This window comes from Hypomesus nipponensis, chromosome 3 (assembly GCF_054491055.1).
Source record: "Hypomesus nipponensis isolate SF chromosome 3, ASM5449105v1, whole genome shotgun sequence".
Taxonomy (NCBI): Eukaryota; Metazoa; Chordata; class Actinopteri; order Osmeriformes; family Osmeridae; genus Hypomesus; species Hypomesus nipponensis.
The window spans coordinates 11887018-11912741 of NC_140363.1; the positions used below are offsets into that span (position 1 = coordinate 11887018).

Consider the following 25724-nt stretch of genomic DNA (forward strand, 5'->3'; position numbering starts at 1 on the left):
AAGGCCACAGGTTTGGAACTGGGACGGGAGAGGGGGACGCGGCTAAACTCATCCAAATGATGTGAACATTAAACAGGAGAGAAAAAGAGGCATGGGAACAACCAAACCACTTCCAGACTGGCTGTCCACTCAAAAACAAGCCATCAGATTAGAATTGCAATGAAACAATACCTATACCAGGTCAGCAGGTCAACCCTGACCACACATTCCACACTAGCAGTCATAATAGCAGAACTCAACAATACCACAGTGGTTCCAGGGCCATCTCTCTGTTCCTGCTGCCTCTTACCGCTCCAGTATCTAGTACAGAGGGCACCTAGACTCTCACTAATACTGACCACTAAGCCCTCACACTAAAAGTAACTAGCTCCTTGTTTACCGATATAGCTGGCTCTATTAAGACACACCAGATCCCTCCTCAGAATTGTGAGAGGTGACATTAAGACCTTGCCAGGTGAGGTCACAACAGCCTGTTTAGGATACACCCAGATTAACATTGAGGACTGCCAAATAAGGCGATAATCCAACCAGATATTTTCCATTGGAGGCATAGGTGTTGGAAATAACACCTCTCTCTATGCCATGCATTCACGACCGAGCATAGGTACCAAAACACTACACACACACACACACACACACACACACACACATAAACCCAGGCTTCATACTGCATTTCAAATATTAGAGGTCAATATGAAACACACTCCAATGAAAATGAAAAACATGTTCTATAAAACTACCCAGTTCCCTGAATACTATAGCGACGAGTCTCACACTCCCATACGTTAAGATACAGTCATTAAGATGCCAAAACGCAGCCTACTTTCTGGATGAAAGGCCCTTGAATCAAAGCACATCCCGCTCCAGTCGGAAGAAGTCTCTTTACAAAAATAAACAAACAAACATATGTGAATGCGTGTGAGGGGGGGGGGGTAAAAAAAGATGGTGTCCCTAGGGCGAGCTGGGACAATTCCTCACAGGAAAGTGCCCTGTCACGGTGGCGTAGAAGCACACACAGTGGAGGTGATTCATCCCCCAGTTTAAGCCCATTGTGCCAGGTTACCGTCCGCATTTCAAAGCTCAATAAATAAAGACACACACTCATAAATCAAAAACAAGAGGGGAGGGATAGAAGGAGGGAGGCCTCCGGATCTTTCTGTCGTTCTACTCCCATTTACGCCTTTTATTATTAATCCCAAACAAATATTATTCCAGAAAGTCTCTTAGGAGCTTCTGAGAGCGTGTTTTAATAATGGAACGCCCTCGGATTAAAAACCCATTCCCTTAGTCCCTAAAGGCAATTGAGATCCACTATAACCAGAATTACAATAAGAAAGGAACTTGTTGTATGATAACTCACAGCCAATATAAAAACCAAGGCTAGAGAAAGGTAAAAGGTTGTTGTTTTTTTTTTTTTACACACATGACGTAAACCCTCACGACAAGCCCCCCCGGGGGGTGTCACGGTAACAGAGCAACCTTCTGCTCTCTGTATCGCCACTGACCTGACATAAAACAAACAGAGGTGATCGAGCAGACAGAGGCGACGCCTCCAGCCAGCCAGCGGTGACGTGATAGCATCTGATGGAAGAGGCCTCAGTCCGGCTGGAGAGGACAGCCCCCAGAGATAACACACCATGAGCCATAAAGACAACAGCTGCCCCTCCATCCCCCTCGCAGCACTGGGAAGAGGGGAGAGGCAAGTGAGACAGCCAGGGGGACTGTCCACACGTAGACATGGTTCTAGGCAAGGAGGACACAGGTAGAAGGGATGGTTCTACTGTCGGCGACACACTGATATTCGTTTCAAAGGTTTCATTGGTTTTCAAAGTTTGTCACTCAAGGATAGGGGGGGAACTGTTCTTAGTACAGCAGCCAACCTGCCAAACCTTCACCTTCAACAATGCCAACACAAACGCTATCCTTCACATTTGGCTGGTGATGCGACACAACACAACCTCTACTCGTCCACCTGAAAGCCCTTCGTATGACAACAAGACGGGCTTAGCGCCGCTGAATTACCAGGAGCCGGGGGCTGTCGGGGCCCTTCTCACAGGTCAGGCAGACGGCCATCTTGTCCAGCAGGTGTGCCAGCTTGTCTCGGAGCAGCTGGCGCAGGGTGAGCAGTGCCGAGCCCAGGAACAAGTCCTTCTCCTCCGCCTCCCGCCCGCCCCCGGGCCAGAACCAGCACATGGCCAGCAGGGAGCAGGCTGCCTCGGCCGGACTCTGGTCCCTGATGAACAGCTCGATCAGCGTGGTCAGGTAGACGCACGGCCGCGGTTCCTCCTCCACCGGCACGGCGGGGGCGGCCGGTGCCACGGGCGACGGGGGTGCCCGCTCTGCCATCTGATGCTAGCCTCAAGCCATGGGGGGCTGGCCTCGGAGGGGATCCCACTGACTCTCCCGCCCTCTTCCTCTGCGTTTCTTCTCTTCTTCTTTTGTCCTGCTCTGTCGCTCTGTCGACAAGTCTATCTGCGGCGGGGCACTGAGGCGCCCAGGATCACACAGCAATAAGCCCAGATTATGAGCCTGCTCACCACCATATGGTGGCTGATGGACTTAGTCATCACCATCGGCACCCCTGACCGAGCGCACACACACAAAAAGAAAAACAAAGAGGGGAGTTTGGGGGTGACCCCCCTCTGTGGAAGGAAGGAGGTGGGAGTTTTTTGTGGGGCTACAATGATATGGGCAAAACAACATGCCCTTCCTGCTTGTAAAGGCCATGAAGGCTGAGAGAGTAAATATTACATTAGTATAAGATGTCAATAATTTACATCTTAAAAAGAACTGTTGAAAACACCTCTGCCTGGCACATATCTGCCTGTGCACTCTCCACTAACCACAGTATAATGCATCACCAACGCAAGGCTGCTTTGAACCACATACATGCTGCAGAGTGCTTTACCAGAAGTAGCTCGAGGGAGAAAATGTATTTTCTGGAAAGCTACAAACCCAGTCAATGAAATTGAGCTGTGTCACCCGGGCTAAAGAGGGTGTGGCCACTGCTCTCTTTAGATAAAAATCCCTTTAATGCTCTTAGTTAATGTTCTGGGGGCAGTAAAGAGGTGTAATCTTCCCAGTCATTAGCATGTCCAGAAGGATGGCTACATTACCCTGACATGCAACAGTAGCAGCACAGGCCTTCTTCGCTCACTTTAAGCCTTGCTAAATTTACACATCATTACTTAATCAAATATGTTTCAACAAAGGCATCAAATCATGCAGGGGCACAGATTGTCAGGTGATTAACCATATTACAGTACTGAATGTTGAAAAGTGTCTGTGACAGAAAACAGAAACAAATAAAAGTTCCCAATCCCAACTCTAGTTACTACAGCTGTAATGGTATGAATGCCAGACAGCAGGTGTCATTGACTACAGGACCAGGCAGCCTATTAGTGTCATATGTTGACACATGTCCCAGTGGGATCACATCACCATCTGTCTAACCAGGGAGGGAGGGGGGCTTGAGTGTGTGTTAGCATGGGATCAAACATTGAGGAATGATGACTAACCCCTGGCCAATAAGAGAGCAGGTTAGAACGATAGCCATAGAACATATCAGAACCAGGCGTTCCTGCAGCTATGATGATCCCCGTCCCAAGGAGGATAATGGACTGACGGTACAAAACACTGATCAGCTCTGACTGCCACAGGCCTGGGAAGGCCTGCTACAGACTGGTAAACAGTCAGTAATACTGCTGGGTAAGCACAGTCCCACATGCACACAGACACACACACACTCACAAACAGGCACACAGGCGCTGCTCGCTGGTGTAATATGAGCAAATTGAAAAGCACCCGAGCAATTAATCAAATTCAGTCAGTCTTCCAAGGAAGGTGATTACACGCTGTGACAAGAGGTTTGAAATGACTCTTTCCTCCCCATCCATCTCAATTGACTTTCAGGCCACGCTGTCACACCTATGCTTGTACATGGGCGATTTTCTGCCCGGCGACTAGATTGTTTTTCTCACGGTCTACACTCGAGGGAACACGCGCACGCCGTGACTGGCGACAGTGAAATGTAATTCTGACGTTCGTGCCGGCAGCCGTTGCTCTTCCGGTGACAGTTTCCCAGCGTGTCTGCTTGGACTGGGTTTAGTGTGCCTGCTGTCTGTGCTGCAGAGCCACACAAGGGCCCAGACATTGTCTGGTCCTCTCATGTGCACGCAGACACCCACCCTCATCTCCCACCAATCCTCTCCCAACCCCTCCTCCCCTTCCCCTCCATCTCTCACACACACACACCTAGGCAGCAGTCCCACTAGGCTGGAACATGGCAGAGTCAAACACCCTGCCCTGAGCAGAAAGAAGCAGCGCAAAGCAGAGCCGAGAGGAGCAGAGCGGAGTGAGGCAGCAGTGTACTGCAGTGCAGATCCCAGCACAACCGGGCTCCTTCAAGTCGCTGGGCAAACACTGGAGCCTGTCCATCCCTGACACACCTCCCAGCTGACTTCAGAGCAGCTACTACAGAGACAGCCTGTAAACACAACCCACCAAGGAGATCAGAGCAGCTCGTCATCCCATGACTGGGCAGCAAGTTCTCATTTCCTACCACTTCAAGTAAAATATATTATTGTTGCTTGCTTTTCTACAGGTACACTCTTGCACATTTCGAGGTTCATGTTGTTTAATTGTAACTTGTTTAACGGCATGCTCTTGTGGCTCTTCCCTTTGGCACTTATTTGGTTTTTCACAATGTATGCTTCATGTTTTGGCTACCCGCAATGTTTTGGGGCTATCTCGCTGTTATGATCAGTGACCTATGCACTTTTGTAAAGCTCTCTCTTGGAAGACGCTTTGGATAAAAGCGTCTGCTAAATGAATACATGTAATGTAAACGTCAACATTCTCGTACTGACTATACCTGTTCTAATGTTTACCCCCACAGGGGTGGTAATATAGGACCACAGACTAACTGGATAGTCTAAATAGGGTTGTGTCACATGAAGTTAAGACAGGGATGCATGTGACGCACCAAGTCATACGGGTGCAATGCAGATCTCCCACCACAATGCTGTCAATGCCTAGAGTTTCATATCAATAGGCTGTCCCACTTATTTTTATGCTCGCTTTCTCACTCCATCCCCCTCTCTCTTCTCACCCCTGCACCATTTACACAGATGAAGTCGACATCATTAAAATCTGCCTTTTATGGATGACCACATTCATTAACGCATCTCAATAATAAGCCCTTGCATAGACACTTTCCTGTCGTCTGAATCAGCTTTATTACCATAATGCCGAGGCCGGTTTTCCGACGGGACACACAAACACACTTTAATGACTTCCATAAGTTATCATTTACATATCACAAAGCCAGAAGTGGCGGCTGAGGATTCAATGGAGGCCAGACACAGGCCCCCGTGCCTCCTGAGCCGGGGCGTCTCTCTGAGGAGAGGCGGCCAAGCGCTGGCATATACTCACAGTCCGCCGCAGCACTTTCACAGTTCGGACGAGGCGACAAGAGAAGAGGTGTGCTGGCCAAGGAGGTTTCCCTGCGATTACGACAACTCCTGGTTCCTCGCACCAAAGTGTACCCAGCTCACTTCTGACTGCGACCTTGAATCCTTTAAAAGCAACTTCCTGACGACCCTCCGGTGTAATTGTATGACCTCCAGAGAGCGGCGTCTCTGTTCTGTCAGGGCAGACTGCAGGAAGACATGGCCGACTCCTGGAGAGGCTGTTAACTGGGTAGACCACGGAGCTTCATCTCCATCTCTCTACAGAGAACCCTGGCCCACTTCCTGAGGTTGGAGTGTGTGCGCGCACACACACACACACACACACCCACACACACACACACACACATGCGTGTGACAGAGTGAGGAACTGCATGGGTGTGTGTGTGTGTACGGCCGCCCGTATGTGTTACAGTGTGAAGAAGGGCATGTGTGTGCGCGCGGCAGAAAGTACGCGTGCAAAAAGTGTCGGGCGTCTCCTTGTGTGTGGTACACGCGTGTGATGCTCAGTGACAGTTAGGGGAGGGAGGACAGTGACAGGGTGGGCGTGAGCCATGTCCCCTCTCCCCCTCTCCCCCTCTAGACTGGCTGACAGTAATGAGCTGTCTCTTTAACAGGGTGAAGCAATAACAAAGAGACGTTAAACACTGGTGCCAGCCGAGCTGTTCTCGGCTCGAGATGCAGCTGCTGTCCATGAAGACGGCCGCCAAACACACACACACACACAAGTACCAGCACACTCACACATACACACTTGCATTGAGAAGTGCTCTCCCTCCCTCCCTCCCGGCTGTGTGGTGTAGGAGAGCCTCCTACCTTGCTGTGCTGGACGGGCCTGTGAAGGTTCTGCTGGCGGCTGTGCTGTAGACCATTCTCCAGGCCTAATGAGTCTCCTGCTCCGCCGGGCACCACAGACACATCTGAGGAGACACATGGACCAGTTTGCAGTTAGCACAGAAATCAACATTAACGGTTTCTGGACACAAGCCTTGAGCCATTAGCCACGTTTACTGAATGACATTTGAAGCCGACTTCTGCATCACTTTGTAATCGGACATTGTAGGCTTTCTGGAGAAAGGAAATGTGCCTGTGTGCAGGAACAGCAAGCATTCAAATCCCTAGTGTGTTCCTGTAGTGCGACAAGGATGTCCAGCTGTGCCACACACACTCCAACCTCTCTGTGGCAGCCATGTTTCCTGCTGCTGCGTCCATCTCCTGATCCAAACACAGCCTGCACTCGGCTCACGGTCTGGGTGCTTTTTCTGAGAATTTTATCTTCAGAAAAGAACAGACAGAACCGTGCTTGAAAACACCACACACTCCTGATTACACTCTGTGTGTGTACCTGTGTATGTGGTTCACCACATACCTTTAGACTTAGTGTTCCCTGGTCCCTAACAGTAGCTGGTGAGATAAACAACATGCAGGAAAACACTGGCTTTAGGCTAGTTAATGTGATGTAGCTAAATGTGTGTGGGGCTCCTAAAGTGCTATTGACCGGCCACTTGGATGTTGAAATAAACAATAACAGGCTACAGGGTAGCAGTATTGTGGGTACAGACCCGAGTGTGTGGATGCCTCTCACTTTCCTCTTCAGCCTGACTGGGTTTACATGCCCTCCAGAGGCAGAGGAGGAAACTGCAGTCGTGAGCTCTGAAGTTCACTCAAACAATGTGTGTGCAAAGGTGCACATCATTCTTGTTTTGTCTTTCTCACACTGTCCATTACTCATGAATGTAGCACAGAACATTTCCTCACAGCACACCACAACAATGCGTAATGCTGTGAGGAACCTCATAACTGCCAACTATTTTACATTTGACACTCACCCTCAAATGTACTTCTGCATGTTGTTTGAATCCTTAAAATATTGTCCTTTTTATTTATTTTTTACATTTTATAAATATATTATTGTGCACTTTATAAATGCCTATATTTTACACTTAAACAGTGTGCCTGTGTCTGACCCATGTTTCTGTCTGTGTCTGACCCATGTTTTCCGTCTGTAGTTCTTTAAACAAACCCAGCCGTCTGTAGTTCTTTAAACAAACCCCGCCGTCTGTAGTTCTTTAAACAAACCCAGCCGTCTGTAGTTCTTTAAACAAACCCAGCCGTCTGTAGTTCTTTAAACAAACCCAGCCGTCTGTAGTTCTTTAAACAAACCCAGCCGTCTGTAGTTCTTTAAACAAACCCAGCCGTCTTTGGTTCTTAATCGTCCTGACCCAGAGCTTCACAAAACATTGCCTTCATCTGCATCTAGACTGCAATGAACCGATACACTGGAAACTAGACACTCAAATGATCTCCAAAACATCTCCAAAAAATACATCACCCCTGGAGATCAGCTTCTGCCTACTGCATGTTGATCAAACAGCCAGAAACGAAAGAGCTTTTACGGCAGTTTAAAGGAAGTAGTATAATTCTGACTCGACAATAATCCTCTCGCTAGGAGGAAGTGTGAGGTGTTGGCTTACGGGTGGATGTGAAGCTGTCATACCAAAACTCAGACTTTTCCCAGCATGTCAAGAGATAACATCACATCTAAGAGATTGAATATGTTCATATTTTACCTTTATCCTCACACTTACTATACAATGTGTTTGAGCACAGACCCAGAGCTATGGCCTGAGTCAACACATTTGGCCTGAGACAAAGCCACAGCTTACCAGAACACTATTCACAGACACTGTTATTGATATGAACTGAGGAAGGTGGCAGTCTTGTGCGCACACACATCACAAGCACAACTCACACAGACCACAGTCATTTGTAAGTTTCTGTGAAAATGTGACACCCTCACAAACTTCCAGAAAAACACTACTTCTTGGCAAACTGTGTGTGTGTGTGTGTGTGTCTCCATGAAAGCCGTTTAACCTGTGGTGGACTTGGCTCTGTGGTGTGTATCCAGGAGGTCCTGCAGCAGGTGGGACTGGGTGGCCAGGGGTGTTGGGGGGTCCGAGCTGAGGGGCGAGGCCAGGGGGCCGTCCCGTCTGAGGATCAGCTGGAGGGTCTGCTCGGCAAACAGGTTCTGGATCAGAGCCAGGTCAAGACTGGACACAGCCTGACCGTTCAGAACCAGGATTTCATCCCCCGGACACAGTCCTGTGAGGTGGGGGCACGACACACGCAGGTAAGAGAAGGTCATCTGGCAAGCGTTCAGGGAATAGAGTCAAACACACACACACAAACACACTCTCTCGCTCACTCTCACATACACACACTCATTCTCTCACGCACACAAACTCTCCCTCTCTGCCACACACACACACACACAATCTCACTCGCTGACACGCATTTTCTCTCAGACAGTAACCAAGGGTATTACCTTGACTAAAGGCCAGTCCATCTGGGAGCACTTCACTGACAAAGATCTTGCTGTTCCTTTGACTGTCTATGTGCCCTGTGACTGCAAAACCTGACAACACATCCACACACAGGCACACAGAAACATGGGTCAGACACAGGCACACAGAAACATGGGTCAGACACAGGCACACAGAAACATGGGTCAGACACAGGCACACAGAAACATGGGTCAGACACAGGCACACAGAAACATGGGTCAGACACAGGCACACAGAAAGACACGGGGGGATGGACGGAACCAGTAAAGACAGACGGACACACACACACACACACACAGCTGCTTGTGTGCACTCACCAAAGTCTCCAGTGCAGGCAGGCTTGGTCATGTGCAGGGTGATTATATTCAGAGGAACCACCTCCAACTCATCATACAACTGCAGCGGGGGAAATGCTTGGTCAGCATTCTCAACGTGTCAATGTGTGTGTATGTGCATGTCTATACGTGTATGTGTACATGTATGTCCCTGTGTGTGCTTTCCCTCACCTGGTCCAGGATGAGTTGGTGGGGCCCTGGCGTGTGCACCTCCACAGTCTGGCCCACACACCTGTGCAGCCTCAGACAGTGCAGGCTGGGGTCCAGCTGCTTCACCTGCGGCACAGAAACACCATCAGTCCACCTGATACCACAACCTGGGCTGGGCCCCGCATGTTCGAAAGCTTGGAGACACACACCAAGTGTGTTGGTGGCTCTAATGCCGGGGGGTGTTGTGCTGGTTTGTTGTGAGGTATGGTGAACAGGCTGGAGCTGCCTGTGGGAACCACATCAGGGTGGAGGGAGGCTGAGACACAATGACGTGGCGTAGTCACAGTCTGTACAAAGAATGGCTTCAAATAGCACAGAAGCGCCAACAATGGCCGCAGTAACATGAATAAGCCATGAGCTGGTCACAGGACACCAGCAAAGCGTGGGCCGATCACGTCGTGCAGACAGCATTTCAATATGGACGCCTCTCGTCACGCGCTGTACAACACAGGCCCCAGATGGGTAACGTATAAATGTGTTCATCCAGCAAAGATCTTAAGAGACATATAGAGGTAACGTGTTCATTTATCACTGAGCTAGACCTTGTGAGTGTGCAAGTGAGCTGGTTATATCAAGAAAGCTGTTATTCAACTCAAAGGTTATCCCATAGTCCTCCTTACCTTGCAGGCTATGGAGAGGACATCAACTACCAGGTAATCTGGTCTGATGGCCACTTGGACTGTCAGGCTGTCTGGCATGTAGATGCTGGTGTTTGCTTCCCCACTGCAGTCCCACGGTCCGCCCTCGGGGGGCGACATGGAGTAGATGTTGGCCAGGCCATCGAGTCTCTGGGAGGGAAAGCAAACAAATCAATATGACCACACTAGACCAAATGTATTAACTGGCAGTGGCTCAAGCTGCAGAGCAAAGATCTCATGCAATTAGCCATTTAGAAATTCATTTGACATCATAAGACGCGAGCCGTTCCAGATAATAGCCATCATAATGATGGTGTGTACACGGGGGGATTGAGTGCAGGGGTATTGTAAGGACTAGAGAGGGTCTAGACTGAGATCTACACTGTTCTACTGAGCTCAGGGTGGGCCCCTTTGGGTGACTTTATGATTCAGGCTGAGAGGGCTGTCCAGGGAGCCATTTGAAGGCAATTAGTTCATAGTGGAACTAACAGTGAAACAGTGGGGTTAGGATTAATGCTGGTATAAAGGCCTGCCACTGGCCCATGAAGGCGGACATTTTGGGGTTTTGGTTTCGCCTCAGTGTCTCTGAAGGGAAAAGTGCCACTGTTGCATTCTGGGTTGTGGTGGGGACCACGGAGCGGTGTAGAGGCTCCACATCTAGAGGAAACACAGCGCAGAGTCAAATCATCTCAAACCTCACATGATTCAGCATTTCTGTAAGAAGGCCAGTAGTTGTAGCTGGATGGATTCAAGAACAGATATGAGACATGAGGTATCACTGAACTAAGTTTGAAAGTGAGTAGTGTTCAACTGCAAAGGGAGACTAGAAAGGGCTGTGTTTGTGAGTGTGTTTCCTAGAGACAGCATGGCTACTGTTGATGCATCACCATGTTTCATGATGGAAAGCTTTGGGAGACCTTTTTCTCCTGAGACCCATGTCTCAGTGGGGTAGACTATGGTCTCTTTGATTTGGCCAATGATGCTATAATGTTGGTTGGTTAAAACACACACACACACACACACACACACACACACACACACACACAGAGCCGGGTGTTAAAACATAACAAAGTGGCATTCTGACCAACATGGCCAGAAACAACATGGGCGTACAGACAAACATTCAGCTGGTTTTCCAACAACACGTCCATTTGGGTAGCGTAACCTGGCCGACTGCAGCCAAAATAAAAGCTCCCAATGTTCCTGCCAACGTGGGCCCTGACCTTTGGGGACACAAGCAACAAAGAGCTGCTTCAATGCTAACGTTTGTCTGCTCTTTCAGGTTAATGAGGTCGTGTTTGGAGGGAGGGGGGTGGGGAAAAAAACGGTTGCGGTGACAAACGGTGCGTCAGCAGCAACACTGTCTGTCTGGAAGGCCGTGGGGTGACTGGAAAGCTGTGATTCTGTTGTCACTGGTGACAGGTCCACAGCTCCTAAAAGGCCGGTAGCTGAGTAACTGTGCACTCATTCACGGCCACAGGGTTGTAACGGGCGGGTCAACTTTCCACTGGTGCTGCCAAGCCTCACACTGTGTGTGTGTGTGTGTGTGTGTGTGTGAGAGAGTGAGTGAGTGAGTGAGTGAGTACCAAACTATCCTTCAGTTTTCACTTACTCTGTAAGCCCGGAAATCATTTTAAACTGCCAACCTCCACTCTACCCTGGTACATTGTAAGACTTCCATGTATAGAGGCCCAAACATCTGGTATAAGAGCTGACCACTGCCCAGAAACACCCTCTCAACGCTGGGATCCGCTTAGCAACAGGTCAACACAAATACCACACCAGAGAAGAAAATAGAACCACCTGACCTAGTGAATAAAAACAGGCAGGAAGATGTTAAAGGAACATAACTCTAGACTTCATCAGAGCATCAAACAAACTACATGACCCATAAGTCCTTGTGCTGGCAAGCCCACACCTCCCCAGAAGTGGAGCTTCTGTTGCCACCGACACCTCGTTCTGGCCCCGAAGTGGAAGTGCGAGTGAAGTTTGTCATGGGCAACTGAGCATGGCATTGATGCAGAGGTGGTGACAGAGAAAGAGACTGGGGTTTACAACTCTGAAAGGAGACTTTTTATGGTTTGTTGAGAGCCTGGGGATTAGTAGTACAAGACCGTGGAGCACAGTTTAGAGTACAGTTTAGAGTACAGTGTAGGGTAAGGGTGTGTGTGTGTGTGTGTGTGTGTGTGTGTCGTCTCCCCATGGGTTTGCTGCTGACTGGGGGCTGACAGAGTACACATTCTTTCCTGTTTGTCGACACTGTCAGCTCATCACCAGCACGGTGAGACAGTTGTGAGGAGAAGCCTGCATTGAGGCGTCACAGAGACAAGAAGCGCACACACACACACACACACACATTCTCCATTGGATTAGATCTTAGAAGATTGATAAATAGAAACATTCCAGGAGCTTTGAAGCCTGTTGGTGATGGAACAAAGACAGAGCCAGTACATGTCCAGATACAAGTGAAGGATGAGGAAGGAGGGTGAGGGGAGAGGTAGAGAGACCGACAGACAGACAGACAGAGGGGGGTAAGCAGAATAACTGCATATGGTGCCAAAATCAATACAGCTTTGCTGCATTCTCCACAACCCTGGACCCCAACACCCGACCAACAAACTGCTTCTAGGAAGTTGTTTCCGAAAAAGTCAGACACAGGAAGAGAGACGCTTCAAAAAAAAAAAACATGAAAGCATCCAGTCTGAAAGGCCATCATTGTGCCCGGCTAAACCACTTCCTATTATGACTCTGGGTGTCGCAATTTCAAACATAGGCTACATTCACAACACCCCAGTGCTCTCTACCCACATCAATACGAATCATTGTCGCTGTTGGAAGAGGGACGCTTCAGTATTAGAAGACAGGCATCCTGTCCCATCTGTGACTGTACCATTGTGTTCCCACTGGCAGGGGGTCCCTGCCCTAAAACCTTACTGGCTGCGCAGATCCTGACACTTGCAGGCCGAATGGTTCTCTGGGTTGAGAAAGGTGGAGAAAGAGGCGCAGTCGGAGAAGTCAACTCGATGGCAGACACTACTCATCACACGTATTGGTGCTGGTGCCACCGTATATCCTGCCAGTGAAACTAGGGCTGTTCTGATCCATGTAAAACCAGTGTGAGGAGCGTTCACTCGTTCAACTCTCAGACGGCATGACAGGGTGACAGCCAGCAGCCTCAGCCCCCCTGAGGCCCCCCTGAGGCCCCCCTGAGGCCCCTCTGCTCCAAACGGCTGCTGGCTGGACACGGTGGCTCTTCTGCAGTGTGCTTGAGGACTAGACACACCTGCAGACACACTCGAGGAAACGGTGCTTTGATCGGGAGTGTGCACACACACAGCCTACACACACACATCCACAATCTCACAATGTTTGATCCTGAGGCTGACACACACAAGACAAGCAGCAGACATGACCTCCACCCTGCTTCGCCTCCTGACCCTTGACCCCAGTACCTGGGAGTTGTCACAGTGTTCTGGCATGCACGCTGGCGCTAAACTTGGTCATGAAATTGACTATATTCCGACCCACCAGGATGCATTACAGGTGATGAAAACCACTTCCAAAACATCAACATGTCAGTATGCACACACCTCAGAACCACTGGGAGGCAGACAGTAGGGCTGTTCACCGTCATTCTCAAAGATCTACAGAAAGAGAAAGAGAGAGAGAGTGGCGTTACAACAGATGGTTTAGTCAATCCAGCCATAGTCCTTCATAAATTAAACTGTACAATGTATATTATATTATTCTGTATATTATATATATACTGTCCACACACATTGATATTATAGATCTAATTAAAAGTGTGCAGTCAGTCTTGAGCTTTGATACTATTTTGGTGCAGGCTTTAGCCTTTGAGGCTTCAGACGTTGTAATAAGCAGTGTGTGTGTGTGTGTGTACACGTGTGTGCATGTGTGTGCGTGTGTGTGTGCATTGAGACACTAAGCTTATGCTCTTGTGTGGCAGAAGACAGGGAACGGAGAAAGAAAGAAAAAAAAAAGGAGATGAAAGAGAAGACAGCCAAGCCCAAGGAAGAAAGGAAGAAGAACTCTCAACATCTCTGCCTCATCCCCCCTTTCCCTTCAACCTCTTAATCTCTCCTTTCTTGATCTCCCCTCCCCCCCTCCCCCAATGCCCATGTGATGTAAGGCGTGTTGTGGCCGGAGTCTGACGCGAGGCTAAGCTGGGTGGTAAGGGTGACTCTGCAGGTCAACTCTGCTGACACAGTGCAGACCCACGTTGGTTGTGTGAGGATTCCGACTCTAACTGAAAGAGTCTGCAAGAGTTAGAGACCTTTCACAGTCTCAGTCAGAAATGACCATAGAAATGAAGAACAGTGTTTTCTTGTCTGCATTAAAGCTACAGAAAGTATGCTCAAAAGGCAAAGAAGCAAGGTAACCCATAAAAAAAAAAACTGAAACACGCGCGCACACACACAAACACAGTCCCCCTTTGACATCCTGTCGACACACTTTCGCAGTCAAGCAGCTAAACGACCCTGCCTGCTAAAAAATCCCACTCGCTTTGGAACTCCTAAACTGCTTCTTCCACAAATCCCTGGGCGCCTATCTGGCCTACTTCAGTCAGCCCAAACAGTCGACAGCTCCCAACAGGGCATCCTATGTGACAGGGAGTGTGTGAGGGTGTCTGGCTGGCGGGGTGGGGGGGGCATTTGGGAGAAGTTGTGGTTTGGGAATTGCCGGAGTAAATCCGATTTGGGCTTCGTCAACACAGATGACTCAGTCACTAGTTTCTCTGTGGGAGGACTTTGTGGAGGATGTTGACGCTCTAGGTAGGATAAATGGGAGGAGAGGAAGGACAGATACAAGAGATGAAGTGGAAGAGACATGTAGAGAAAAAGAGACGGCGAGGGGAGGCCAAAAGAAAAAGGTTCAAGATTAACAGCGAAGGCACTAGAAAGACACAGCGAAGGCACTAGAAAGACACAAAGTGACAAGGGCAAAGTGAAAGAGAAGAAAAAGTCGATGTCTATAAGGGCCGTGGGAGTGTGTGTGCGTCTTTGTTCTGATTCCAGAGAACTGGGCATTGTAAGAAGTTCATATTCTCCACATTTAAGGCAGATTTTCTGTGTACATGTACAGCCTAAGTATCTGTAAGGTCAAGAGGTCCTGCAGCAAGGCCTCCACTGAGCAGAATACAGCACACAGCCCAGACAGTTAGGACAGTAAGGCAAAACATGTACAAACTGGGACTTGAATGTAATTAACGACCACTTCACCTGCTGAACGTTCTAGTGTATCAGTGTACTGACCACTGAAGACCCGTTAAGGAAGCAATTCTGTGCATTCTATGTTTGAACATGTCCAGCAACTGTATTTAAGCTCTCTGAAGAGAGATGTTTCTCTCATGCTCGCCACTCTGTTGTGGATTGGTGACATGATCAGACGTCGAGCTAATAAAACCAGAGTCAACCCTTTTTTATAATTGTCGTGACTCTTTCCGGCCTGCCGGCTGACAGATACATCCTTACACCACGCGTCTTGATTAGTACCCAAGAAAATGCAGCGTTGAGTGTGAAGTTGTTTGGAAGAGCGGTTTGCAAGAAACAGATTTAAATAAATGGATTCACCGCCATGTTGAGCTGCACTAATCAATGGAATAATGGATATGGAAAGCCACCAATGGGCACTGCACTAGTTTGATTTAAGTTAGAAGCAAAAGTAAGGTGGTCCAGTACAGAAAAGGCATTCAGATTCCTCTCTAGTAAACATGTTGTGAGTCCAGTGGATAGAACAGCCAGAGAGCCGGTGATGTCACACAAGGAGGAGCTGGGGTCCTCCCTAAAGACAGGGGGCAGTATCCTCTACACTGGGTCAGATTGGATCTTTACCAGGTGATTCTGAAAACATATTGATTTGTACCCAATTCAAATGCCATTACAAACATTTTCAACATAAATGTTGCAAAAAAGTACCAAAACGGCTCGAGACCTAAAAATTCCAGAGGGAGATCCTGCAGGGAGGGGGAATGTGGGGCTGTTTAATATTTAGCGTCCTTACACAAACCATCTGTCTGGCGCTGCAAGGCTGAGGACAGAAGGCTGCAATTTACCACATATGGCGTTTAATAATTCATGCTACATTTCTGTCCTCGCCCGTCGCCAACCCGGCCTTCTGCACTGTGAAATGGAACTGGGCCTCATTAGGCTGGCCTGCTGGACAGCCACAGCCACACCCACCCACGCACTGTGTGTAAGGATGTAGTGAGTGGGACAGCAAAGACCCCCTTTCATCTCCATTCAAGTCAGAATAGGATCTGATCTTTGGAGCACCAAGGACGGTCAAGGACATGGTCCAACATCAAGATTTGTTGCAGTAGTCAGGAAAAAATTATAGATCAAGACCATATCAATCTCACATCTGCTGAACTGCCATTCTTAAAAATTGATTTCTATAATAGGATTAAGGAAGGGAGAAAATGATTTTTTACAGTATTGAGATGCATCTTAAATTAGACCACCTACAGCCCTGTACTTTTCCGGGCCAAACCTTCAGGCAAGAACGGGTGGATTAGAACATCAGTAACTAATGAGTCTGTGTGTGTGTAATTACTAACCTGTGAGGATTTCAAATCCCCCCCCCTCATCTGGACCTGGGTTTGGAATGTTTCCCAGTATTTACACAGTAAGGGCAATATGCACTTAAAACTCAGAAGAGCTGATGAGCTTACACACTTGTAATAAACACAATTGCAATTAATGTTTTGAAACATGGGCTTGGACAGGTTGGGTAGGTAGCCCTCGCTTGAAACAAAACGTGTGTGTGTGTTTTTTGTGTGTGTGTGTGTGTGTGTGTGTGTGTGGTACCTGGGATACTGAGGGCCTCTTGTCGCGTCCTCTCCTGGTGAGGTTGTCCAGGCCCTTCAGGGAGGAGAAGAGGCCCCTCTTGCTTCGTGAGCGCTGGCTGAGGGACACGGAGCGTCTCCTCAGCGTGGCCTCGTCCCTGGAACAGATCTGGACAGCAGACACGCCGACGAGTCACAACTCGGCAGCATTACCGCTTCCCAGTCAAGCTCAACTGGTATGCTTTGGCTCATGTTTCATCTCGTCCACTAATCCATTAGAGTGGCAAAGAACCACCAGTGAATCTACTAGAATTTCTAGATTCCTTTATCCACATATTCCAAACATTCCACAAATTCCGATAACTCCAAAAGTGGATTCCTACAATAATCTACACACAAGTTCTACAGAGAATCCTGATTGGTCCAGAGCCAGGTGTATGTCTCACCAGTGCGTGGAAGGAGGAGACAGAGAAGATCCCCAGGCGCCCCAGGGCTGCTTTGGAGGGCCGGCTGGCTGCAGACAACAGGCCTTTAGGGTTAGGTAGCTCGCCACCCTGCAGGCTGGCCAGGTAACAGCGCATCCTGAACAGGTCCATATTGAACTTCTCCAGGTTCTGCTCCCACTGTTGAATCTGATACGGGGAGAGAGAGGGGTGGAGGGGGTTATAGAGAGGAGAGGGGGTTTAGGGTCACACGAGTGCATTCCATCAAAATACGATTGCTTGCAGATGTTGGTGTAGGAGTGGGGGTCTATATGTTGGAAGTGGAAGGCAGTGGGGTACCAGGGTTGATGGCAAGGGCTGGTGGTGTGTGTATGTGTGTGTGTGTATAAGCGTTAAATCCCCATGTCTCTGTTATTCTATGTAATAAAAGTCATGGGAGCAGGATGATGATCAACAGGCTACTCTAAATCCCCCTGTCCGTTCTAAACACACGTTACACGTTACATTATATGGTATGAGAAGGTGCTTATTCTGTGAGCAAGAGGGGGTTCACTTTAATGAGGAAACAGTGAAGTTAAACGGCCCACAGCATACAATTGACTTTAATAGCTTTAGTCTGCCCACAGTTCATTTACAATACAACACACTATGGAGTCTTCTTCTAATAAGACTCATTCACATTGGTGGAATTCCTCAAGCCCAGGAGGGCTATGAGGGAGGAGAGTTGGTGTGAACCTATTGCATTCCACAGGCTAAACAAAAGGTCACAGCAGTCATACAGGGAGCTAGCATAAAGCTGCAAGTTCAGGATGAGCTGATGAGATGAAGTTGTCAGCACTAACAGCTCAAGCCAGTAACATGATGGCTTTGCAGCCGGTCACAGTCAACAAGAAAACATTTCCAGAAACACTATACCAGCATCTCGGAAAATTCTGAAAGTGTGCTTGATTTGGCTTGCATCACTTCACAGAACTCCAGCTCCACACAACACCATAAAATCAGGTCAGATAACTCTTCTTACACTGGACCTTATGTGCCAGCAAATCCCCTGAGAGAAGGTCTTGCCATTGCTATTCCGAGGCCAATATAATAGTGTGGACTACGGCACCGAGGAGGCGTTTAAATGAAGAGGAATTAAAATGTCAGTTAGGTAAACTCCTCTTCATTCCCAGTGGAAAGAATGAGAGGTGGATCAAGGTGTGATTGCTGGATACAGGGAGGACACATCCTCCGCAGCGAGTGGAAACCGTCGCAAGATTCATTTCAGTCAGATAACGAGCTGTCTCTCTCCTTCACGGGCCCACATGTCAGAAGTCACACAGGCGGTAAATATCCTATTTGGAATATGTCAGTCTACTTCAGCATATCACTTGTTGTTTTCTATGAATATGCTTATACTCTCGCCTACAGAGATAGGTGGAAAATGGCTCGAAGTGGAATGATGCATGAGCCTTCTGAGGAGAAGGTCTGCAAACCTCTGAGACAGACAGAGTCACTGGTGGGGGCATTAGGACCCAGCTGGCCTGGGAGTATTCTACTCCTATTGAAGCCTCATTCAAATAGGCAGGAATGGGCCAAACTCATTGAAGATCCTCATCTCCTGTTAGTTTCCTCTCCCACATCTGCCCCCTCTTTCTTTAATGGCAGATCCTTCAGTCGTAAATGCAATACGGTCAGTACTTAGGTTGGGTAGAGGTGAGGAGGACTGAAAAAAAGCTGATGGCCTGGCACTGATTTCTGGAAAGGGGAAGATTGAGGGTGGGGGGGTTAGACACATCAAAGTGCCCTCTTGCAGTAACCAGCACACCCCTTCCCTCTACTCTCTTATCACCCCCCTCGCCCTGCAATTCATTATCAGCCCTAGGGCTCTTGTCTCGTTCTAATCCCGCCTTTTCCCCTCTGACCCTTTATCATTGGCTCCAGACCATGTCCATCTGTCCTGAGGTAGTGCCCTAACTAAGAGGAAACAGACCAGTTGAGATAGACAGGACTGGATGGACAGACATGGTTGAACCATCCGCAAAGTTATTCTCATGGGTGTGTAATCTTTTTCCCAGAGAAAAGTTGACCAGCCATGTTACTTAACTTCTAGTTATAATAATAACACATGACTGATTTGCTTTCATAAACCCCCCAACTACCATCAGACCAAACACTGCTGCTAAAACCTCAACATGTCCAAATGGAGTCATATGCTTAGATTAGGAAGTACTCTGAGGCAGCCAAATTCACCTCCTTAATCACCCCACTCTATAAATCCTATTTTATCTACTCTTGCCCAGATGGGACTGGAGAGGGGAGGGCTTTTATCCATTGTATATTAGCTGTTAGCTAGGTACGGTGGGCTAGTTTTAGCTGGCTGTTTGGGTCTGGCTCTCCCCTCCGGCTCAGAGACCATAATGCTTGTTGAGAGCCCATTACCGTAAACATCTGGATTCCTAATCTAATGCTATGGGAGAAAGCTAGTCCTTTGAGTGCGTGCTTTGGGACCATTAGATTTAGGCCAATTCTCCCGCTTCTCAAAATAAATCACAAGTTGTTGTTTTTTTTCATTGCATTTTTTCTCAAACGAAATAACACACAGTGGTTGTGAGTTTAAATTACTACCCTGATGCAGAAGAGAAACTAAAATCTCTGAATTGAAATGTTGTTCCAAACATAACCACCCGCATCATCGTAAACCCCAGGATCCTCCTTGAATTCACCACTTCCTTCACCTCCCCTTCCAACACTTCAAGCTGCCCCTCCTCAACCCCCCCCCCCTCCCCAGCACCTCTCCCTCCCGCTCACCTGGTTCTCGATGGCCTTGCGGTTCTTGGGGTCGTGGACCACGGTGAGCTGCAGCTCAGCCATCTTCTTCATCTTGCCGTCCATGTCGATCTTCTGCAGCAGCCCGCGGATCTGGCTCCTCAGCAGGCGCGGCGTGTCCTCCTTACCTTGGCGCTTGGCGAACAGCGAGGCGCTGGCCGAGTGGAGGGCCGTCACCCAGTTTTCCAGGTCTGTCTGGTTACTGGCCTGGGGGTAAGGGTGCGTGTGTGTGGGGGTGGGGAGGGTGGTGGGGGAGGGCAGGAGAAGGAGGTTAGACATTTTCACTAGTAGGATGCTGATGTACAGTATTAGACCAATTGTAAAACAAGTTGCCGTAATACGATTTACCATTTTCACTGTAATACTTGAAAGATTGGAATTTTGGGTTGTTCCTCAACACCATAAAAATCATCATCTTCATTACCATTATCCCCATCAAGTATTTATTGTTGGTTTAGATTATTTATGATAGGTTTAGCTCATTTGCACCATTAAGAGGAGCAAGACCAAATAATTCCAATGTACCTGTCCTTTTTACAAATGGGAAATAAGCTTAAGTCATTCTGAGTACCAGCTAGTAACTGGTCATGTTCTCAGTTGTGTTTCCATGCTGTGAATGTGGTGAGATGAGAGGGGCGAGTGACTCATGGGAAAACTCATAGCTCTGCGCTGTTTCACTTTACAGAGTGAATGGTTTCCTAACTGCACTGATGTCAACTCCACCTCAGCATTTCATGAAGGCTGACCCTGAACACCACAACGGGTACCTCTTGTTCTTCTTCTTCAATTGCAAGGGGAAGCTTGTAAACATGGCACAGAAATGTGACTTTTAGCATTCAACGGTGGACATGAGGTCAGTAAATTTGGTATTGTTTGTTCCGACACTCAAGCTAGAGAGTCAAACTGTATTCTCTTAATATCAATGTTCTCCTTTGGATTGGACATGCGGATAGACACAATAAACACACAGTTTGCATCTGTGTACGTAAGTGAGCACAACTATGCAACACTGCACGGCATTACAAAACCACTCAAGAGACGAGGCCTGTATAAATGTACCCATTTACTACCATTAGACACAGCCTGTCTACTCTCGTAGCACACTACACGACGAAGGTCATGTCAAAACAGCGCTTGGTTGCCCAAGCAGGAAGGGGACCATCAAACGAGCCTGCCTCGACACACACGCGCACCAACATTCCACAGTGGTTTCTGGTTCTTATTTGTGCGTTGGATGGGACACGGGTCTTTGCGTGGCAGCCAAAAGAGCCATATGTGTGGAGTCGGAACAGACAAGCCCAGCATGCACTGGGAGGGAGGAACTCATCGCTGACTCACTAGGGAGTCATCACTGATGCTGGGACCTCTCAAACAGCTGAGCACCGTTGGGCGTTTCTGTCTGTTGTGTTTGGGCACTGCATGGGGGAGGGCACTGGTGCGTGTTGTGTTGGTGTGTTTGTTTGGTATGGGTCCAGGGTTCCTCACCTGGAAGAGGTAGACGTCACCGTAGGTGTTGCTGAGGCAGAAGACGTTCTCCTTCTTGGGGTGCTCGGGGACGGCCTGGACGATGCTGTCTTCGGCCAGCAGAGCGTAGCGGGGAGACAGCTCCTGCTCTGGAGAGCCCCTCCCGTAGGTTTCATAGAAGAGGAGGGTACATCCTGGAGGAGGGGCGGAGGAGGGTGGTTGAACAAATGCAAACATTCAAGGTATTTGTATATGGGTCCATATTGTCCTTGTCTCCCTCGTTTGTTCTAAGTACCTTACATACTTTGTGGATGAGTAGGCGGAAGGAAACCCACACACACACTGGCTGAAGATTATCTATTTAGCCGCTAAATGCTACGACATAATTCCTTGTAAGCTTTTAGGGGTAGCGGAGGATCAGGTGAAGTCAATAGCAAATGTAATGTGCTGAGGCTACAGGCTGAGGCTAAGTAGAGGAGGTGTGCTCTGCCAAGGACATGGTGCCCGTCTTCAGGAGAACCATGCGATGGCAGGGTGAGGAACTCTAAAATACTAGGCCACTGTTCTCTCAAGTTGAATCCACATCGACTATTCTCTGTCTTCTGCGTCAGAATCCTAAAAATAAATGTCAGTGGAGTTCACTTGCTGCCAGGGTTGGCATGTGTGATGTGAGTGCTCTTGGGATCTCAATGCCAGTGAAATGGTGAATGACAGCTTCCATATTGCCCACGTAAAAAAAAGAATATGTCAGAGCGCCTCCAACTTCTCGACCTGCCCAGGCTCACCTTTCAGCGTGACCCAGTACTGCTTCCACTTGCGGCGGTTGACCTGCTCCAGCTTCCTGTCCTTGTGCAGGGTGAGGAGGGGCTTGAAGTAAAGCCACCCCGCCCTCCTCACCACGCCCTGCTCCTTCTCAAACAGCATGTCCAGCTGCTCCAAGGATCCCTCCGCCGACTCGCTGCTGCTCTCCCCCTCCTCCGTGCCCGTGGAGGGATCTCGTCTCTCGGCCCCTCTGCCGGCTCCGCCCCCACTCCCCCCGCTCCCCTGGTTGGTACCGGTACCGATCTCAAGTTCCCTCATGAAATTCTGGTAGATGTTCTGGCGGAGGGAGTCGCTGCCTGGCTGGTGGAGTGCCCCTGCAGACTGGGCCCGGGAGGCCCCTCCTACGGGGTTCCCTGGGAGCCACAGCAGGCTGGAGACCTGCGAGGGGGAGCTGGTGTCAGCCGTGAGGCCGTCCACCCCACTGTCGAAGGTCTCACTCGGATCCTTATACCTGGGGTCCTGGAGAGAGGGAGAGGAGACAGAGTAAAGGGAATGAGGACAGGGACAATGAAGTGTGCTCATTTGGGAAGTGAGGGGAATGTTTACTTAAAAAATTATAATAATAATATTAAGAGGCAAACAAAGTTTGAGGAGAGATATTTTGGGAGAGTATGAGGTAAAGGGATGACAGACAACCTAAAAGTTTCCCTTTTACTCAGAAGGCAAATCCCTCGCTCTGGTACCTGGGCCACAGGAACTTTCATTTGTGGCGTGTCCTGATCCCAGTACAAAACGTCATGGAATTGCACACTTTCATTGCTAATGAAAGCTGTCCAGCACTTCAATAGATTGCAGGATTGATTCTCCCCTGGCAAAAAGCTGAAGAGCACTTGAAACACGCACACAATCCAGAGCCCTTCTTCTGCAACCCCCTCAGTCAGCCTCCACCAGCCTTGCTCAGTGTCAGTCTAAACCACTCTCACTTCTCCATCACTGACATCTACCTTTCACCTTTCTACCTTCCTCCACCTACTCTGTGTTCCCCCAATACCATACGCTCCACCCTCCAGGCTGCCCGAGCCTCAGACTCTGTCCTCTCTCTCTCTTTACACTTTCACTGTTCCATTCTTCCTCAGGCTGCTGCAGCTGCTTCTCATTAGGGGGGTGTTTTGGGGTCTGGCTTGCAGGTCACACTGTGACCCTAAACCCACTACTGAGCCCCGGAGCCCAGGAGAGGGGAACCAGAGCTGGATCCCCTCCCAGGCTGAGCCTGGCTGCTGAAAGGCGGCAGCACGGTTTGCCTGTTTGATATACTACTCCAGGGGCAACGGTGGTCAGATTAGCCCCAGTAGGGGTGATAAGAGCCTGACTTGAAACCCAGAGGAGAGCGCCCCAGACAAGGGTAGACGTGGGGGTGGAGCGGGCCCCTAAACCTGCATAGTTTTGGGGGTCCGTATGGGCCAACTTCCGAACAGAGAAACCCACTGAATGTGTCAGCGGGTGCCTTATAAACGACCCTGAGTCGCCCCCGATTAAAGTAGTTAGAAAGTCACACTACAAATATAGGCCTGAGAGGAATTCACAGTTTGGGGCTGTTAGCTGAAAGAGAGCATTTATCCCTAAAAATAGAGCTAAGCTCGCTGTTATTCTGCAGTGAGACCTATGGTTGTCTGAGGCATACATTTGGTACAGTTTCTGGCGCTGGACAAAAGGTAGAGAAAAGACAGGGGAGTAACCTCAGCTACTGTTCAAAGTCAAACCCAAAACTTAAACGGAATTGAATGACTTCTAAACATCAATGTAAACATGCCGCCCCTGCCCCACCTAGAGAGGTACAGCAGGGAGCTGTCTCACTGAAACCTACCAGAAAGCTGTGGGCCTCAAGCTCTTCCTTAAATGAGTTAATCACCAGCACATGCCCTAAGATTACCGCAGCTATACACAGTGCCAGGAGGCTGGAGAGGACACCACTCACATGAAGGGAGGGTTGTGTGAGAAGCAAGTTTCCCTAGGGGGGGTCACACAAGCTGTGTGTACAACAAGTCCTGGTGTTTTGTCTCAATGTTTTTGCCTGATCACTAAAGGGTGGTCAAACCAGAATAGACAAATATCTATCCGTACATCTTGATTACACAACTGAAGACAGGTTGGATAGAGGCATCACCAAACCATACAAACCACCATGACCACATCCTGTCCAGAGGGAAGGAGGCAGGGGGTTCTTAAATCTTCATCTGGGACTTACTTTCACTCAAACCAGGGCTTTTCAAAGGCTTTCATCAATTTCCCTGGCATTATGTGAAAAGCATTTACACATTTCATAAGGCAATTAAATCAAAGCATATAGTTTGATTTCAAGCTTCAAAGTCGTCTCAGTTTAAGTTAATTTGAGAACATGTAATGACGCTCATTTGGGGGAATTCACTTTTTAGCTGAAAATACAATAGAGTATGTCTTCATTCTAGGCTGCCATGTCAAATCCAGTAACGTGCATGCACAGAGGCTGTTCTGACAGATTGTTCAATAATACCTTACTTGTGATATGGTGAGGGCAACGACTCGTGGCTATTCTCAACCCTGTGTAGAGAGACAGCATCCTGGTGTCATCTGACTGACTGGCCCAGTGCAGTCCAGTTCTGTCCTAATGCGATACTGCAAGACAACACCTTCCTGCGACCTACTTCCTCCTCTTCTACATGCCTTGGGAGGGATCCACCACGCTCGACGTTTCTCAAATGTCAGCAAAGCGCCCCGTTTGAACCACTCAGCAACATCTTGTTGAATAACAGAGTCCTAACAAACAACTCAAGTAGGATGAGTGATACAGGATCACTCCTGCTGCATTGATCACAATGCTACGCTATATCCCAAAAACAGCTACAGGATTGACCAAAAGATGGATACTGAAATCCCGTCCTAATCATCAATGGAATACAATACTCCCTGGGATCTCTCAATCACCATTACAGTACTGTTAAAAACACATGACAAAACCATTTCAATTTACCCACCCAGAAGAAGTCATCGTGAGATCTGTAAATCATCCCTTGGCTCTTCATCCTTGGGTTTCTTATCTACCGATCTGTCGTACCAAACACCTCGCATCACTATGAGCTTTCACAAAGCACCTTGCCCCGCCTGCGTCCCAAAATGACATTTTGGTGCTGATGCCACCCTGCTGCGCTGTGTCCTCAGACAGCTGGTGCCATGGTGCTAACGACCGGGAAGCTGTTCCATTGCCGGTGACGTGACTTCCTCCACTGTGGCATGTGGCCCGGTAACAGCCTGGCTAGCCAAGAACTTGTGAGGACACTGCTAGTTCTTCCATAACATGCTGGGGTAGGGGTGGTGGTGCTTGGTCTAGAACTGGGTCTAAAAATAAGCATGCAAGCTACAACGCTACTCACAAAACTAGTTCCCAAACACACAGACCACTAGTCAATAATT

At 48.7% G+C, this 25724-nt stretch overlaps 1 protein-coding gene across 4 annotated transcripts in view; it reads right to left on the minus strand.

Annotated features, from left to right (window-relative positions):
• The window catches only part of tiam2a (TIAM Rac1 associated GEF 2a), a 64689-nt gene that overhangs the window by 13916 nt on the left and 25049 nt on the right, over window positions 1-25724 (minus strand). For 3 of the 4 annotated variants that reach the window (XM_084676238.1, XM_084676229.1, XM_084676246.1), the window contains exons 4-15: window positions 22301-22796; window positions 21537-21709; window positions 20034-20258; window positions 17247-17432; window positions 16823-16969; window positions 13586-13639; window positions 9978-10145; window positions 9319-9423; window positions 9130-9208; window positions 8794-8883; window positions 8343-8570; window positions 6285-6388 (exon numbers count right to left, since the gene is read on the minus strand). In XM_084676238.1, coding sequence (XP_084532364.1) covers window positions 6285-6388; window positions 8343-8570; window positions 8794-8883; window positions 9130-9208; window positions 9319-9423; window positions 9978-10145; window positions 13586-13639; window positions 16823-16969; window positions 17247-17432; window positions 20034-20258; window positions 21537-21709; window positions 22301-22796 — 2055 coding nt within the window. The remainder of the gene's footprint in view (window positions 1-6284; window positions 6389-8342; window positions 8571-8793; window positions 8884-9129; window positions 9209-9318; window positions 9424-9977; window positions 10146-13585; window positions 13640-16822; window positions 16970-17246; window positions 17433-20033; window positions 20259-21536; window positions 21710-22300; window positions 22797-25724) is intronic. The other variant, XM_084676254.1, reaches the window with a different exon arrangement.